Raw genomic sequence first — 20,440 nt, 5'->3', positions numbered from 1 at the left:
TTGACGCAAATTGGGTAAAAATTACGGATTTTAGAAGACCAAGAAGTAAAATCGGGAGATCGGTCTATATGGTGGCTATATCAAAACATGGACCGGCACTCGCCATTTTCGGCACACGTATTTAGGGTCTTAGAGTACCTCTAGATTTCAAATTTCAGGTAAATTGGATTAAAACTACGGATTATAGAAGACCAAGAAGTAAAATCGGGAGATCGGTCTATATGGTGGCTATATCAAAACATGGACCGATACTCACCATTTTAGGCACATCTCTTTATTTTCCTAGAATACCTCTAGATTTCCGATTTGACGCAAATTGGGTAAAAATTACGGATTCTAGAAGACCAAGAAGTAAAATCGGGAGATCGGTCTATATGGTGGCTATATCAAAACATGGACCGATACACCCCATTTGCGGTCCTAGAATACTTCTAGATTTCCAATTTTAGAAAAATCGGATAGAAAATACACTTTCTAGACGTCCAAGTAGCTATACCAGAACATGGACCGATAGGCACCATTTTCGGTACACTTTTTGATGGTCCTAAAATACCTCTAGATTTCCAATTTCAGGCAAATTGGACAAAAACTACAGTTTTTATAAGCCCAAGAAACCAAATCGGGAGGTCGGTTTATATGGGGACTATATCAAAACTTGGACCGATATAGCCCATCTTCGAACTTGACCTGCCTGCAAACAAAAGACGAACCTGTGCCAAATTTCAGGACGATAGCGTCATTATTGAAGGTTGTAGCGTGATTACAACAGGCAGACAGACGGACATGCTTATATCGTCTTAGAATTTCTCCCTGATCAAGAATATATATACTTTATATAGTCGGAAATCGATATTTCGATGTGTTACAAACGGAATGACAAACTTATTATATCCCCGTCACCATTCTATGGTGGTGGGTATAAAAAACAATTTGAACTGCAATGTTTTCGTACAAACTTCGAAATTTTCTTTAACAAGTAAAAACTGTAAGTGTGTTTAATATATTTTCTTGAATTTGTCTATAAATATTTACTTAATTTTGTGAAATCGGCATTTCCCAGCAAAAAATAGCTTCCAAAAAAAGTAGTTTGGATCCCCAATTTGTAATCCGGAAGTAGTGCAAACTTGGATTATCTCCAATGAATTTTACATGGTCTTGTCATAGGATGGAAGTACTCCATTGTGCCTTTGAAATTCATTTGTGCCTTGGAAGTTCATTTGGTTGAAGAAATTAAAAAAACCGAAAAACTAAAAATAGCTTCCAAAAAAAGTAGTTTGGATCCCCAATTTGTAATCCGGAAGTAGTGCAAACTTGGATTATCTCCAATGAATTTTACATGGTCTTGTCATAGGATGGAAGTACTCCATTGTGCCTTTGAAATTCATTTGTGCCTTGGAAGTTCATTTGGTTGAAGAAATTAAAAAAAAAACCGAAAAACTATTTTTTTTCCAATTTCACTTTTTATTTGTATCAGTATTGTTTGTTAACTTTTATTTTCTTATTATCTAATTTTTACAAATTGAAAAACTTCCTCGCTTCCACTGGGGGTTGAACCTGGGTCTATTGACACCATAAGAGAACGCCTTAGCACACTCGGCCACAAACGCCATTAAACATGCATTGAACGTCTATTCAAATGTTTGTGATACGGAATATTACACTTCGACATGACATTATAACTACTTCCTGAAATGTTCTTTATTATTATGAATGACAAAATAAAGAACGTTCGCTATTTTTTTTATAAAATATTTTTCTCAAAACTTATTTTTTTATGTTATACATCGTTTTTATTTTGTTATTTTCGGCATATATTTTTGTATAAACATATTGTTTTCCATTAAATATCAACAAAAACTTAAAAATTGTAATTTGCAAAAGAACTTCCATGGAAGGGGAAAAGTCAAAGGGCACAGGTTCAAATCCCAGCGTGGTTGAAATTTAATTTTTTTTTTTAATAGGATTGCATGGAAAGTGAAAAAATCGATAAAGAATCCCGGTATGTGCTTTAAAAGTTAAAATGTTTTTGGACTTGTCCAAAAGGACTGCATTGGAAGTGGAACAAATTGAGGGAGGATTCGGGGATTTTTTCCATTGTTTTGCTCTGTAAATTCTTATGACCAGAATTCTGCGAACAACAACTACATGGGCCGACAGATGGAAGAGATCCTGAGTCGATCGGTATATATTTTATGGGGTCTAAAATCAATATTTCTGTTAGGCACATTTTTGCAAATCAAACTTATTATAGCCTAATCACTATTTGATGTAGGCTGTAACAATTATTAGCTCCAATTGATGACAATATTAACCAGGGATCCGGAGCGGAGCGTGGAGCGGAGCGGAGCAAGCCCTTTTTTAGCCGGAGCGGGAGCGGCATTTCTAAAATCCGGAGCGGAGCGGGAGCGGAGCGGTTTCCAAATGAAAAACCGCTCCGCTCCGAATAAAATATTACTTGAATGAAATGTGTAACTTTGAAATTACACTGTGTAGGTAATTTCAAATTTAGCTAGTACTTAGCGTAGTGTGAGCAAACGTTTAAAATGTACGATATGTATTTTTGTACGTACGTACATTGGGGAAAACACAACGTGTTCTTTTAGTAATTGTTTTCAAAAACGGCAAATGTCAAAATATATCTCTAGTATGTGTTGTAAAAGTAACAACAGTACTTTCGATCAATTTCATCCCGTATTACTACAAAGATGTTTGTAATGAACGTCAAATAAATGCAATTAAACGATCTTATTTATATTTAATTTTTTAGTTTTTTACACTGAAAAAAATATTGTCGTGAAGTCAAAGATTCCATGTCCTTAGAATAAGAATGCAAATTTTGTTTAACATGGAAGACGCATTTCTCTAAAATAAAGTTTTTTTTCTTGTCCAAAAGGCAATAAACTTTTGAATGAAGTTGTAATGTCCTTATAATTAAGTGATTTTACTTAAAAATGTGTATCATAACATGAAAGATAAAATTTTTGAGGTAAGGTCAACATGACTTTAATAATTAAGAAAAATTCTTTAAAATTAATAAAATTGTCTTTAAATTTGTTTCCTTTTTGCATCTTGCCTACAAAGCAAAAAATCGTTAAAAATAAGACATGTTTTTCAACACTTTATTTTAAAGACGCTTTTTACTTGACACATAGCATAATTTCTACTGGAAGTCGAGTCTTAATATGGAAAAAAAAATAACTCGTTAACTCGTTTTTAAAGGATTTTGATAACAACTGACGAAAAAAATCTAAAAAAAATGAAAAATTAACATTTGCTTCCTAGAAGCAAGTACATAACCCCCAAATTTAAAAGAGAATTACGTCTTTAAAGTATCCTTACTGTTAAAGTAAAGACAAAATCTTTGGAACCGGGCATGCTTTTTTTTCATTCACATTTCTTTACTATTGTACTATAACCTAGCATTCTCTTATTTCTGATATTAGTTCTCGAAAATTTAATTAAAATTATGGATAGTTTCAATTTTGGTTGAAAAATGTGCGCATATACATTTATTATACAATAAAGGGGAAAAAAGCGAAATTAGGTAACACTAGATCTGAGTAAGAATATTCGTAGGTATACCACGGACTGATGTCGATGGAGGTTGTTGCAAACATAAACATACACACACACATTACAAATATAACAAAACCTCTTCTCTACGTCTGCTGCAAAACAAAAAAAAAACTTTCGGAGAGTAGTTACTTCTACTCTGTGTATAGACTTTCAATTCCAATCAGCGTTGCCGTTTTGGTCCGATCGGACCAAAATTGGTCCAAAAGATTTCTAATTTTTAAATTTGGTCCGATGGTCAGACCAAACAGAATTTGGTCCATTTTGGTCCATTTTCATAAATTTGGTTTCTATCACATTTAATAGTAGATGGTGCACCGCAAAGAATATTGTCGGGAGGCCAAATATTTCACCTGCTTAAAATACGAATTTTGCTTAGAATAGAAGACGTATTTCTCTGAAAAAAAGTTTTTCCTTGTCTAAAAGTCTCTAAACTTTTCAATGAAGTCTGTTTATCCTTATAGCTAAGTGATTCGACATAAAAATGTGTATCCTAACATGAAGACGTAGAAGACGTATTTCTCTGAAAAAAAGTTTTTCCTTGTCTAAAAGTCTCTAAACTTTTCAATGAAGTCTGTTTATCCTTATAGCTAAGTGATTCGACATAAAAATGTGTATCCTAACATGAATGCAAATTTCGTTTTAATGAAGTCAAAATGGATTTAATATTTCTGAAAAAATCTTCAAAATTAATAAAATGTTTCAACACATTGTTTTAAAGTCATTATACCCTAAACCACATAGTGGTTAGGGTATAATAAGTTTGATCTGCCAAAAAATGTGCCTACAAGAAATATTGATTTTAGACCCCATAAAATATATACCGATCGACTCACAATCACCTACTGAGTCGATCTAGCGCTTGGTGTCCGTCCGTCCGTCTGTCCATGTATTTGTTGTTCACAGGATTTCGGTCGCAATTATTAACCGATTTTGATGAAATTTGGTACAGGGAGTTTTTTTGGGCACAAGGACGAACGTTATTGAATTTGGAAGAAATCGGATCAAATTTAGATATAGCTCCCATATATATGTATTGCCCGATTTCGACAAATGGGGTCACGTTGCACTTTTTTACTAACCGATCGTCGTAAAATAATCTTCTGTATCACCCTTTAAGTCTGAAAATTTCATCGAAATCGGTTCAGATTTAGATATAGGTCCCATATATATGTATCGCCCGATTTTGCCAAATTAGGTCATAAAACCCTTATTTATCAACCGATCTTACTCAAAGTTGGCGAAATGTAATCTTCTATAGCACTAACTATATGTGCAAAAAATCATCGAAATCGGTTCAGTTTTTGCTATAGCTCCCATATATGTACCGCCCGATTTTTCTAAATAAAATAAAACTCAATTGAACAAATAATACAATGTTTGTACTATAATTTTCTCGAAGAGGAGCGGAGCGGAGCGTGGAGCGGAGCGGAGCGATTTTTTTTTCTCGGAGCGGAGCGTGGAGCGGAGCGGTTTTTTTTTCTCCGGAACGGGAGCGGAGCGGAGCGAAAAAAATGGACCGCTCCGGATCCCTGATATTAACCACAGCGTATAAAAATAAAAAAAATTAAATAAAATATTTATTTATTTTCGTGAGCGTTTTTTTTCGAAATTTCTGGGATGCTCAATGTCATCAGAGCGAGTCACGAAAATTTTCCTGAGTCAGGATGATTACGTGTCAGATGCACACATTTAATTCATGCTTATCATTTTGGCAACAATATAACAATTTTCTCTAGCTTAAGTTTACATTGAACATTGAGTTTGTACGGTCGTTGATTTTTATTGTCACGATTAGTCCCTAACATTTTTGAGACGTACTCTTCATTGAAATTTCATTGAACTATGGGTAATTATAAAATATAATTAAAACGAAATAATTTAAATGTATAGAAAATAAATTAAATTAAGCATCCGTTTAACAATGGAGTTCTTTTTTGTTCTGTGCATGCTGGCGATTATATTTTTATACCCTCCACCATAGGTATGTTAACTTTGTCATTCCGTTTGTAACACATCGAAATATTGCTCTAAGACCCCATAAAGTATATATATTCTGGGTCGTAGTGAAATTCTGAGTCGATCTAAGCATGTCCGTCCGTCCGTCTGTGGAAATCACGCTAACTTCCGAACGAAACAAGCTATCGACTTGAAACTTGGCATAAGCAGTTTTTATTGATGTAGGTCGGATGGTATTACAAATGGGCCATATCCGTCCACTTTTACGTATAGCCCCCATATAAACCGATCCCCAAATTTGACCTCCGGAGCCTCTTGGAGGAGCAAAGTTCATCCAATCCGGTTGAAATTTGGTACGTGGTGTTAGTATACGGTCTCTAACAACCATGCAAAAATTGGTCCATATCGGTTCATAATTACATATAGCCCCCATATAAACCGACCCCAGATTTGACCTCCGGAGCCTCTTGGAGGAGCAAAGTTCATCCAATCCGGTTGAAATTTGGTACATACATGGCTGTTAGCGGCCATTTACTAGGCCACTAACAGCCATACAAAAATTGGTCTATATCGCCAAAAATAATCTACCAAAATTTTATTTCATTAGAAAATTCTGTCAAAATTTTATTTCTATAGAAAAAATTGTCAAAATTTTATTTCTATAGAAAATTTTGTCAAAATTTTATTTCTATAGAAAAAATTGTCAAAATTTTATTTCTATAGAAAATTTTGTGAAAATTTTATTTCTATAGAAAATTTTGTCAAAATTTTATTACTATAGAAGATTTTATCAAAATTTTCTTTCTATAGAAAATTTTGCCAAAATTTTATTTCTATAGAAAATTTTGCCAAAATTTTATGTCTATAGAAAATTTTGTCAAATTTTTTTTTTCTATACAAAATTTTGTCAAAATTTTATTTCTATAGATAATTTTGTCAAAATTTTATTTCTATAGAAAATTTTTGTCAAAATGTTATGTCTATAGAAAATTATGTCAAAATTTTATTTCTATAAAAATTTTGTCAAAATTTTATTTCTATTGAAAATTTTGTCAAAATATTATTTCTATAGAAAATTTTGTCAAACTGAATTATATACGAATTTAATCGGCCTTTTTTTGTTTAGTATATGCCTCGTATGGAGTAACTTACAATTTAGAAGACGGTGTTAAGAAGATTTAATATACCTTGACATCGGCAAGTGTTACCGCAACCCACACGCAGAGAAGGAATATGATCACCTCAACCATGTTTTGAGAGCAAAATGTTATTTTTGGACGGTGACCATGGAACATTGTTGTCGCAAAAATGTTGTTTTCTCGGCAAACATATACATGGTTGCCGAAGTCAGACATATGCTTTTTGAGAAAATAACATGGTTGCCGCAAACATGTTACATGTTCTCCGTCCAAAAATAACATTTTGCTCTCGAAACATGGTTGAGGTGATCATATTCCTTCTCTGGGTGCAAATAATTCGATTGTGGATGGCAGTCTTTAGTAGAAGTTTCTACGCAATCCATGGTGGAAGGTACATAAGATTCAGCATGGCCGAACTTACGGCCGTATATACTTGTTCGTCTTTGCTTGTTTTTCGTCTACTAACATTTGTAAACTTGAAGCCCTTAGAGAAAAATTATCAACTGTAAATTCTGTTAGAACACAAGGTCTGGTGTTGTATTCGAGACCACGTGATGGTACTCATACAAATGTGCAAGAATAATTTGTTGAAGTGGCTGGCTATTCAGCATTCAGGCATAACATCCTACCGCCTCTTTATGGCTTATGCACATTGCCATGGCATACAAATTCAGGGCTGCATATGACAGCCCCGTTTTTCCCATTCTACTACAACCTTTTACATTTTTCTTACTTCATGTCGTAAAGTGGAAATTTTTCGACATTGCAATGGGGACAGGAAATGCTAGTGTGGTAGCAATGAAACCACGTAAAATTGAAATATATTACACTTATGGAGTAGTTTGCCCACTTCAACCGGAAGTATGGTAGTTTTGAGTCACATTACCTATGTATTCGCCTCATGTTAAATGAATGACTGTGGAATAACGTTTTGGCTGGTTATTTCTTCTCTTGAACGTTAGTATAATATATTAAAGAAAGAACCGTTCATTCTTTTTAATAAGTTATTGGCTTTAAATGTTTCCGGAGAAAATATTTTCAAATGTTATACACGAAAAAAGTCACACGAAAAAAGGTAGAAAACTAATAATGACTAATGGGGTTTTTTAAAGTAGTGAAAAATCAATGTATATTAGAACTATGTTAGATCACTCTATTTATGAGGGCATAGAAACTGCAATTTTTATACCCACCACCATAGAATGGTGACGGGGGTATAATAAGTTTGTCATTCCGTTTGTAACACATCGAAATATCGATTTCCGACTATATAAAGTGTATATATTCTTGATCAGGGAGAAATTCTAAGACGATATAACGATGTCCGTCTGTCCGTCTGTCCGTCTGTCTGTTGTAATCATGCTACAGTCTTTAATAATAAAGCAATTTTGCACAAACTCGTCTTTTGTCTGCAGGCAGGTCAAGTTCGAAGATGGGCTATATCGGTCCAGGTTTTGATATAGTCCCCATATAAACCGACCTCCCGATTTAAGGTCTTGGGCTTATAGAAATCGTAGTTTTTATCCAATTTGCCTGAAATTGGAAATCTAGAGGTATTTTATGACCATAAAGAGGTGTGCCAAAAATGGTGAATATCGGTCCATGTTTTGGTATAGCCCCCATATAGACCGATCTCCCGATTTTACTTCTTGGGCTTATAGAAACCGCAGTTTTTATGCAATTTACCAGAAATTGGAAATCTAGAGGTATTGTAGGACCACAAATACGTGTGTGATGAAAATTGTGAGTATCGGTCCATGTTTTGGTATGGTCCCCATATAAAACGACCTCCCGATTTGGGGTCTTGGGCTTATAGAAACCGTAGTTTTTATCCAATTTGTCTGAAATTGGAAATCTAGAGGTATTTTAGGACCATGAAGAGGTGTGCCGAAAATGGTGAGTATCGGTCAATATTTTGGTATAGCCCCCATATAGACCGATTTCCCGATTTTACTTCTTGGGCTTTTAGAATCCGAAGTTTTTATCCTATTTGCCTGAAATTGGAAATCTAGAGGTATTTTTGGGTCATAAAGAGGTGTGCCGAAAACGGTGAGTATCTAGTATAGCCCCCATAAGAACGATCTCCCGATTTAACTCCTTGGGTTTCTAGAAACCGTAGTTTTTATCTGATTCGCCTGAAATTGTAAATATTCTGGTATTTTAGGCTCACAAAAACGTGTATCGGATTAAGTTTTTATCGGTCCATTTGGTAATGCCTCCGTATAGACCGACTTCACTTCTTGAGGGTGTAGAAGGCGCACTGATCATGAAAATTGCTTGAAACTCAATGTAAAAGTTCCACATTTTACTTCTACAGATTTAAGATTTCAAATCAAGACGTTATTTTATAATTTTCTTGCACACTTACAAGAGATGTTAATGATTCCTCTAAAACTCAAACAAAAATGGTTCTTATAAATCCAGAATCTGATATAGTCCTCATAGGTGAAATCTTTAAGTTTATCTTCGGGAAGTGTCCTCAAGTCTCCTGAAATTTCAAAGGAAACCCTAATATTTGGTTCATGGTGGTGGGTATTTAAGATTCGGCCCGGCCGAACTTTGTGCTGTATATACTTGGTTGCTCTAAATTTGGGATCCAGTGGATATCAGTGATACCGTTGTATCATTATAGTGACTATTGACCACATTCTTTGAAGCAGTGATAATTTTATTCAAATTTTTTGTTATGTCACTTTTTCCATTTTTGTGCCACCTTGTTTGTCATACTGTTCCACAGTTTTAGTTGCGTTCATATGTACGAGTACTGTAATATTTTTTTTTTTTGTACATGAAAAAAAGTTATTTTACAATTCCATTATAAAATACGAATATAAATGCTATTAATTTCCTTTCTTTATATAAAAAAGTGTTGTGGCACATTTTTCATTGCAAGTTAACATTTTTGTGCATACCAGCGTTAACGGTAACGCTGGTAGTACTTATGACCAACAACAACGAAAAACAAGTAAGAAAAGTCTAAAGTCGGGCGGGGCCGACTATATTCTACCCTGCAGATCTAAATTTTCTGTAGATCTAAATTTTCGATACCATATCACATCCATCAAATGTGTTGGGTGCTATATATAAAGGTTTGTCCCAAATACATACATTTAAATATCACTCGATCTGGACAGAATTTGATAGACTTCTACAAAATCTATAGACTCAAAATTTAAGTCGGCAATGCACTAGGTGGAACACAATGTTAGTAAAAACAAGTATATACAGCAGTAAGTTCGGCCGGGCCGAATCTTAAATACCCACCACCATGAACCAAATATTAGGGTTTCCTTTGAAATTTCAGGAGGGCTTGAGGACTTGAGGACACTTCCCGAAGAGAAATTTAAAGATTTCACCTATGAGGACTATATCAGATTCTGGATTTATAAGAACCATTTTTGTTTGAGTTTTAGAGGAATCATTAACATCTCTTGTAAGTGTGCAAGAAAATTATAAAATAACGTCTTGATTTGAAATCATAAATCTGTAGAAGTAAAATCTGGAAATTTTACATTGAGTTTCAAGCAATTTTCATGATCAGAGCGCCTTCCACACCCTCAAGAAGTGAAGTCGGTCTATATGGAGGCATTATCAAATGGACCGATAAAAACATAATCCGATACACGTTTTTGTGAGCCTAAAATACCAGAATATTTACAATTTCAGGCAAATCAGATAAAAACTACGGTTTCTAGAAACCCAAGGAGTTAAATCGGGAGATCGTTCTTATGGGGGCTATACTAAAATATGGACCGATACTCACCGTTATCGGCACACCTCTTTATGACCCGAAAATACCTCTAGATTTCCAATTTCAGGCAAATAGGATAAAAACTTCGGATTCTATAAGCCCAAGAAGTAAAATCGGGAAATCGGTCTATATGGGGGCTATGCCAAAATATGGACCGATACTCACCATTTTCGGCACACCTCTTTATGGTCCTAATATATCTCTAGATTTCCAATTTCAGACAAATTGGATAAAAACTACGATTTCTATAAGCCCAAGACCCCAAATCGGGAGGTCGGTTTATATGGGGACTATATCAAAACCTGGACCGATATAGCCCATCTTCGAACTTGACCTGCCTGCAGACAAAACACGAATTTGTGCAAAATTTCAGAACGATTGCTTCATTATTAAAGACTCTATAAGCCCAAGACCCCAAATCGGAAGGTCGTTTTATATGGGGACCATACCAAAACATGCACCGATACTCACAATTTTTGGCACACGTATTTGTGGTCCTACAATACCTCTAGATTTCCAATTTCAGGTAAATTGAATAAAAACTGCGGTTTCTATAAGCCCAAGAAGTAAAATCGGGAGATCGGTCTATATGGGGGCTATACCAAAACATCGACCTATACTCACCAGTTTTGGCACACCTCTTTATGGTCCTAATATACCTCTAGATTTCCAATTTCAGACAAATTGGATAAAAAATACGATTTCTATAAGCCCAAGACCCCAAATCGGGAGATCGGTCTATATGGGGGCTATACCAAAACATGGACCGATACTCACCGTTTTCGGCACACCTCTTTATGACCCGAAAATACCTCTAGATTTCCAATTTCAGGCAAATAGGATAAAAACTTCGGATTCTATAAGCCCAAGAAGTAAAATCGGGAGATCGGTCTATATGGGGGCTATACCAAAACATGGACCTATACTCACCATGTTTGGCACACCTCTTTATGACCCGAAAATACCTCTAGATTTCCAATTTCAGGCAAATAGGATAAAAACTTCGGATTCTATAAGCCCAAGAAGTAAAATCGGGAGATCGGTCTATATGGGGGCTATACCAAAACATGGACCTATACTCACCATTTTTGGCACACCTCTTTATGGTTAAAAAATACCTCTAGATTACAAATTTCAGGCAAATTGGATAAAAACTACGACTTCTATAAGCCCAAGACCCCAAATCGGGAGGTCGGTTTATATGGGGACTATATCAAAACCTGGACCGATATAGCCCATCTTCGAACTTGACCTGCCTGCAGACAAAAGACGAGTTTGTGCAAAATTTCAGCACGATTGCTTCATTATTGAAGACTGTAGCGTGATTACAACAGACAGACAGACAGACAGACGGACATCGTTATATCGTCTTAGAATTTCTCCCTGATCAAGAATATATATACTTTATATAGTTGGAAATCGATATTTCGATGTGTTACAAACGGAATGACAAACTTATTATACCCCCGTCACCATTCTATGGTGGTGGGTATAAAAAAATTTGGGAAACATTTAAATCTGAAGCAATTTTAAGGAAACTTCGCAAAAGTTTATTTATGATTTATCGCTCGATATGTATGTATTAGAAGTTTTGGAAAATTAGAGTAATTTTTACCTTACCAAGTGGACCGATAAAAACTTAATCCGTCACACGTTTTTGTGAGCCTAAAATACCAGAATATTTACAATTTCAGGCAACTCGGATAAAAACTACGGTTTCTAGAAACCCAAGGAGTTAGGGTAGGTTAGGTGGCAGCCCGATATATCAGGCTCACTTAAAGGGTGATACGGTCAAAATTTGGTCAAGGGAAAACGCGTGTAAATCGGTGAAATCGTTTATTTAAAAAATCTAATTAAATTTCTTTTTCAAGTTCAATTAGTATAAAATTCAGGAAAAATATTCAGTTAGGCTTTCGGTTTTCCAAATCCGAATTGCCAGGCCTCACGCTTGACACCTGCCATCAGATTTTTACAGCCACCTTGTCCACCTTCTTCGCCGCAGAAAGCCAGTTTGCCTTGAACTGATGCTCGTCCTTAGCAGTTTTTTTTTTGTCTTCTTTAGGTTCCGCTTGACAATAGCCCAGTATTTCTCAATTAGGCGGAGCTCTGGCGTGTTGGGAGGGTTCTTGTCCTTGGGAACCACCTGCACATTGTTGGCGGCGTACCACTCCATGGCCTTTTTACCGTAATGGCAAGATGCCAAATCCGGCCAAAACAGTACGGAACAACCGTGTTTCTTCAGGAAAGGCAGCAGACGTTTATTCAAATACTCTTTCACGTAAATTTCTTGGTTGACAGTCCCGGAAGCTATGAAAATGCTGCTTTTCAAGCCACAGGTACAGATGGCTTGCCAAACCAGATAGTTCTTTGCGAACTTTGACAGTTTTATGTGCTTGAAAATATCTGCTACCTTTCCCTTTCCTTTTGCCGTATAAAACTCCTGTCCCGGAAGCTGCTTGTAGTCGGCTTTGACGTAGGTTACGTCGTCCATTACCACGCAGTCAAACTTCGTCAGCATCGTCGTGTACAGCCTCCGGGATCGCGCTTTGGCCGTCGTATTTTGTTTATCATCGCGACTTGGAGTCACTACCTTCTTGTAAGTCGATAGTCCGGCTCGTTTTTTGGCTCGATGCACGGTTGTAGACGATACACCCAGCTTATTTGCGGCATCTCGGAGAGAGAGGTTAGGGTTTCGCTTGAAACTACCGGCAACTCTCTTTGTCGTCTCAGCGGCTTCCGGTTTTCGATTTCCCCCCGATCCAGACTTCCTGGCTGTCGACAAACGTTCCCCAAACACTTTAATTACATTTGTAACGGTTGATTTGGCAACTTTTAGCGATTTTGCCAGCTTTGCGTGCGAGTAGCTCGGATTTTCGCGATGCGCGAGCAAAATTTTGATACGCTGCTCTTCTTGCTTAGACGGCATTTTGACAATTGAAGAATTAACTCCAAAATCAAAATAGGAGCAACATTCTACACACACACGCACACCTTCAAAATGAGGGGTGTTCAGGTTTTTTAAATGCAAAATTGAAAGAAATACGTCAAGTTTATATTGACCAAATTTTGACCGTATCACCCTTTAGACTATTCAGTCCATTGTGATACCAAATTGGTGAACTTCTCTCTTATCACTGAGTGCTGCCCGGTTCCATGTTATGTACAATGACAACCCAAGGAGTTAAATCGGGTGATCGTCCTATATGGGGGCTATACCAAAATATGGACCGATAATCACCATTTTCGGAACACCTTTTTTTGGTCCTAAAATACTTCTAGTTTTGCAATTTGATTTCTACCAAATTCGGCATTCATAGTAGGTTAATAGAAGGTTAATTTGATTCCATGTACAGAATAACACGTAAATCGGAATGAAACTATGGCCTCTGTGACCATATGAGTGTAGATCCGGCGAAGCTATATCTAAATCAGATCCGATTTCAATCAAATTCATAGTAGCCCAACAAAAAAAAAATTGGAAGTACTTTCAAAGGCACAACTTTAAAGGCACTTCCAGAAATGTTCTACCAAAGATGTTCTTTATTTTAACTCTACTCAGGAAGTTCTTTTAATTCAATTTTTATACCATCAACCATAGGATGGGGGTATATTAACTTTGTCATTCCGTTTGTAACACATCGAAATATTGCTCTAAAACCCCATAAAGTTTATATATTCTGGGTCGTGGTGAAATTCTGAGTCGATCTGAGCATGTCCGTCCGTCCGTCTGTTGAAATCACGCTAACTTCCGAACGAAACAAGCTATCGACTTGAAACTTGGCACAAGTAGTTCTTATTGATGTAGGTCGGATGGTATTGCAAATGGACCATATCGATCCACTTTTACGTATAGCCCCCATATAAACGGACCCCTAAATTTGGCTTGCGATTGCTCTAAGAGAAACAAATTCCATCCGATCCGGCTGAAATTTGGTACATGGTGTTAGTATATGATCTCTAACAACCATGCAAAAAGTGGTCCATATCGGTCCATAATTACATATAGCCCCCATATAAACCGATCCCCCGATTTGGCTTGCGGAGCCTCTAAGAGAAGCAAATTTCATCCGATCCGGCTGAAATTTGGTACATGGTGTTAGTATATGGTCTCTAATGACTATGCATAAATTGGTCCACATCGGTCCATAATTATATATAGCCCCCATATAAACCGATCCACCGATTAGGGTTGCCGAGCCTCTAAGAGAAGCAAATTTCATCTGATCCGGCTGAAATTTGGTACATGGTGTTAGTATATGGTTTCTAATGACTATGCATAAATTGATCCACATCGGTCCATAATTATATATAGCCCCCATATAAACTGATCACCAGATTTGACCTCCGGAGCTCCTTGGAAGAGCAAAATTCATCCGATTCGGTTGAAATTTGGTACGTGATGTTAGTATATGGTATCCAACAACCATGCAGGAATTGGTTCATATCAGTCCATAATTATATATAGCCCCCATTTTGCTCTCTTTTGGAGAAGCAAAATTCATACGATCTGGTTGAAATTTGGTACGTGGTGGTACAATAAGATATTTAACTACCATGCCCAAAGTGGTACATATCAGTCCATAATCACATATAGCCCCCATATAAACCGATCCCGAGATTTGGTTTGGAGCCTCTTGGAGGAGCAAATTTCATCCGAGTCAGTTGAAATTTGATACATTGTGCTAGTATATGGCCGTTAACAACCATGCCTAACTAGGTCCATATCGGTTATATATAAATCGATCCCCAATCACACAAAAATTGGTCCATATCAAGTTCATAATTGTATATAACCCCCACAGAAGCGACACCCATATTTCAATTCTGGCTCTCTACGTATCGTGCAAATTCCATATCGATTAGTAATTATTTGTCGACTTACCTATACATACCTTTTTTGTCTAATAAAGGGTGATTCTTTTGAGGTTAGGATTTTCATGCATTAGTATTTGACAGATCACGTGGGATTTCAGACATGGTGTCAAAGAGAAAGATGCTCAGTATGCTTTGACATTTCATCATGAATAGACTTACTAACGAGCCACAACGTCGAATTTTCAGTGAATGGGCCCTAGAAAAGTTGGCAGAAAATCCGCTTTTTTATCGACAAATTTTGTTCAGCGATGAGGCTCATTTCTGGTTGAATGGCTACGTAAATAAGCAAAATTGCCGCATTTGGAGTGAAGAGCAACCAGAAGTCGTTCAAGAACTGCCCATGCATCCCGAAAAATGCACTGTTTGGTGTGGTTTGTACGCTGGTGGAATCATTGGACCGTATTTTTTCAAAGATGCTGTTGGACGCAACGTTACGGTGAATGGCGATCGCTATCGTTCGATGCTAACAAACTTTTTGTTGCCAAAAATGGAAGAACTGAACTTGGTTGACATGTGGTTTCAACAAGATGGCGCTACATGCCACACAGCTCGCGATTCTATGGCCATTTTGAGGGAAAACTTCGGAGAACAATTCATCTCAAGAAATGGACCGGTAAGTTGGCCACCAAGATCATGCGATTTGACGCCTTTAGACTATTTTTTGTGGGGCTACGTCAAGTCTAAAGTCTACAGAAATAAGCCAGCAACTATTCCAGCTTTGGAAGACAACATTTCCGAAGAAATTCGGGCTATTCCGGCCGAAATGCTCGAAAAAGTTGCCCAAAATTGGACTTTCCGAATGGACCACCTAAGACGCAGCCGCGGTCAACATTTAAATGAAATTATCTTCAAAAAGTAAATGTCATGGACCAATCTAACGTTTCAAATAAAGAACCGATGAGATTTTGCAAATTTTATGCGTTTTTTTTTAAAAAAAAGTTATCAAACTCTTAACAAATCACCCTTTATATACCACGTATGAACTAACTCACAATTTAGAAAACGATGTTAAGAAGTTTTAAGATACCACAAGCCAAGTAATTCGATTGTGGATGCCAGTCTTTCGCAGAAGTTTCTACGCAATCCATGGTGGAGGGTGCTTAAGATTCGGCCTGGTCGAACTTACGGCCGTATATACTTGTTTTTAATTCACTTTTTTCATATTTTTATTGGGTAATTTCAACTTTTTTTTTGGTTGCAAATATGTTAAAAACAGAATAAGGATTAATAAAATGGTACAAATTATTTAAATATTGTCGAAAAAAAATTCAAAACTCATTCTAAAAAAATTACGAAATTTTGAAAATATTTGAGGTCAAGGGTTTCATGCATTAAAAATCATAAAAATTAATTATTTGTCAAAATATCACAAATTTTTTTAGTTTACATCCAAAACACTGAATTCGGATCACACCTAAAGAAGTGATGCATATTCTGTGCAATGGCTGTTGAAATGGTGGACATCCGTCCTATGACAAGCACATGTTAAATTCATCGGTTCTGAACCACTTCCGGATTCAAAAAGAACATGTTCACTACTTTTTTGGCTATGCTTTTTTTGCTGGGGAGAATGTTAATTCTACACCCTGTGCAAAATTTCACATAAATCGGAATAAAACTCTGCGAAGCCAGAAAGATATGTATGGGAGCTATACCTAAATCTAAACCGACTTCTTCCAAAGTCAATAGGGTTCGAAATTTAAAGTCGATTGGACTATAACTGTGACCTAGACTTTGATCACAAAAATGTGTTGACAAACACACGGACAGATGGACAAATCGACTCAGGGCCCACCCTGGGCATTTCTGCCAAAGACTTCATGCGTCTATCCCGTATCTTTCTGGGTGTTGCAAACATATGCACAAACTTGTAATACACTGTTCCATAGTGTATAAAAACTGAACATGTTCCTTCAATTTAGAACACCCGGTTCATAAAACGGTAACAAATAAATGGTTTAATTTGTTTCCTATGACAAGCTCGCAAATTGATTCAAATGCTCTTAGACACTTTACAGTACGAGTAATATGATTGTTCATAGCAAATCGTATTATCCAACGTGCCTAATCGAAATAATGCATTGTTCAAACATCCTAGTATGAAACCTTTCATATAAACCTCTATAGAGTCACAAAGCTACTCGGAAAGAAATCCTCCTTGTATCTGCGTACTATGATATTGCCTTGGCCTAATATGATTTTCCATTATTCGTCTCTTTTTACAGTCAATAAAATGTCACCACGCCCATCCCTAATACCCACAGATGCTGATGGTACCTATGGCAGTTACCAACAGCAACAGGATGCAATGGCAAATCAAAACAATAACAACAGTACGACACCATCAACAATCACCGGCAGTAGTGGAGGAGGAGGAGGCGTAAGTAGTTCAACAACAAATTCCGCCAAACAGAATACAGAACCGGGTCGGAGAGCAGGAGCTTGCCGTGTTTGTTTGAAGTCATTTAAGCCTGACGATTTCCATAAGACGTGTTTCGAATGCCAGCAAAGAGTGTGCGAAGACTGCGCCAGCTATAGTAAATTGGAAGAGAATGAGGATGCGGTAAGTTCATTAAAATATCGCTGAACTAAACAAATATAAAAGTGTAGTAGTATGGAAATAAATGAAATGATATTGCATTGGAGCCATCGACCAATGCTAGATGTCAATGGGAGATACTTAAGGATACCAAGGGATTTATTGTAAATGCTTTAGAATGCTAGTAATGACATTTGCAAGAAGTAGGTCAAATTCTATTGCAATAGGGACATATCCCTCCATATAAACAAAAGTTCAACATTTTCTTCATTGAGCGTAGTGAGGAAAATATCGAAAGTTTTATAAATTTTGCAAAAGTGGAAAAACAAATTTTAACGAAAGTTGAAAAGTCGTCTTTTCCCAATTCTGAAAAAAATTCGAAATCTCGAAAGTCGTCTTTTACAAATTTTGAAAAGTTCGAAATGTCGAAATAGAACCCTATTTTTCTAATATCCACCGTGGTGCAATGGTTAGCATGCCCGCCTTGCATACACAAGGTCGTGGGTTCGATTCCTGCTTCGACCGAACACCAAAATTATTTCAGCGGTGGTTATCCCACCTCAGTAATTCTGGTGATATTTCTGAAGGTTTCAAAACTTCTCTAAGTGGTTTCACTGCAATGTGGAACGCCATTCGGACTCGGCTATAAAACGGAGGTCCCTAGTCATTGAGCTTAACATGGAATCGGGCAGTATTCAGTGATAAGAGAGAAGTTCACCAATGTGGTATCACAATGGACTGAATAGTCTAAATGAGCCTGATACATCGGGCTACCACCTAACCTAACCTAATATCCACATTCGACTAGTCGACTTTTGATATTCTTGAAAATCGACTAGTCGACTTTGATGTTGGTCGAAATTTCCAAATTTTGCAAAATTCGAAAGGCCAAAATGTCGAAATCGAACATCCAGCCTCATTTTTCCAATACCACTCTTGACTAGTCGACTTATGATATTTTTGAAAATCGAGTTTTAATGTTGGTCGAAATTTCGAAAGTCGACTTTTCCAAATTTTGAAAACGTCGAAAAGCCAAAATGTCCAAATCTGATATTGAACTGTTTTTATACCCTGCCCCACACTGTGGAACAGGGTATTATAAGTTAGTGCATTAGTTTGCAACATCCAGAAGGAGACAAGATAGACACATAGTGTCTTTGGCAAGAATGCTCAGGGTGGGCTCTTGAGTCGATATAGCGATGTCCGTCTGTCCGTCTGTCCGTTTTATTCCAATCGACTTCAAGTTTGGCACAAGTATGTGTTTTGGCTCAGAATACAACCCTATTGGTTTTGGAAGAAATCGGTTCAGATTTAGATATAGTTCCCATATATATATATATATATATATTTCGCCCGATATGGACTTATATGACCCCAGAAGCCAGAGTTTTACCCTAATTTGCTAAAAATTTTGCACAAGAAGAACACTTAGTACTATAGTCAAGTATGCCAAATTTTATTGAAATCGGTTCAGATTTAGATATAGCTCCCATATATATATTTCGCCCGATATGGACTAATACGGTCCCAGAAGCCAGAGCTTTACCCCAATTTGGTTGAAATTTTGCCAAATTTTATTGAAATCGGCTCAAATTTACATATGACCACAGTGGCCAATGTTTACCTCCGATCTAATTGAAATTTTGCACAGGGAGTAAAATTAGCATTATAGCTATGCGTGCCAAATTTGGTTGAAATCGGTTCAGATTTAGATATAGCTCTCATATATATCGTTCGCCCGATTTACACTCATATGACCACAGTGCCCAATCTTTTACTCCGATTTAAGTGAAATTTTGCACAGGGAGTAAAATTAGCATTGTAGCTATGCGTGCCAAATTTGGTTGAAATCGGTTCAGATTTAGATATAGCTCCCATATATATATGTTTTTCTGATTTCGACAAAAATGATCAAAATACCAACATTTTCCTTGTAAACTCGCCACTGCTTAGTCGAAGAGTTGTAAAAATGACTCTAATTTTCTTAAACTTCTAATACGTATATAACGAGCTATAATCATAAACAAACTTTTGCGAAGTTTCCTTAAAATTGCTTCAGATTTAAATGTTTCCCATATTTTTTTACTAACATTGTGTTCCACCCTAGTGCATTAGCCGACTTAAATTTCGGGTCTATAAATTTTGTAGAAGTCTATCAAATTCTGTCCAGATCGAGTGATATTTAAATGTATGTATTTGGGACAAACCTTTATACAGGTTAGCTTAGGTTATGTGACAGCCCGATGTATCAGGCTCACTTAGACTATTCAGTCCATTGTGATACCACAGTGGTGAACTTCTCTCTTATCACTGAGTGCTGCCCGATTCCACGTTAAGCTCAATGACAAGGGACCTCCTTTTTATAGCCGAGTCCGAACATCGTTCCACATTCCAGTGAAACCAGTTAGAGAAGCTTTGAATCCCTCAGAAATGTCACCAGCATTACGGAGGTGGGATAATCCACCGCTGAAAAACTTTTTGGTGTTCGGTCGTAGCAGGAATAGAACCCACGACCGTGTGTATGCAAGGCGGGCATGCTAGCCATTGCACCATGGTGGCTCCCTTTATACATAGCCGCAACACATTAGACGGATGTGATATGGT

At 36.7% G+C, this 20,440-nt stretch overlaps 1 protein-coding gene across 1 annotated transcript in view; it reads left to right on the top strand.

The window, feature by feature from the left end:
• Fife (regulating synaptic membrane exocytosis protein fife) overlaps positions 1–20,440 on the top strand; it is a 247,418-nt gene that overhangs the window by 56,328 nt on the left and 170,650 nt on the right. Inside the window, exon 3 of the mRNA XM_075307714.1 lies at positions 17,523–17,860. Within this exon, the coding sequence (XP_075163829.1) occupies positions 17,523–17,860 (338 nt within the window). The remainder of the gene's footprint in view (positions 1–17,522; positions 17,861–20,440) is intronic.

Source organism: Haematobia irritans, chromosome 4, assembly GCF_050003625.1.
Source record: "Haematobia irritans isolate KBUSLIRL chromosome 4, ASM5000362v1, whole genome shotgun sequence".
Lineage (NCBI taxonomy): Eukaryota > Metazoa > Arthropoda > Insecta > Diptera > Muscidae > Haematobia > Haematobia irritans.
Note: the sequence above shows the minus strand (reverse complement) of the source record. Positions and strands in the feature narration are given on the sequence as shown.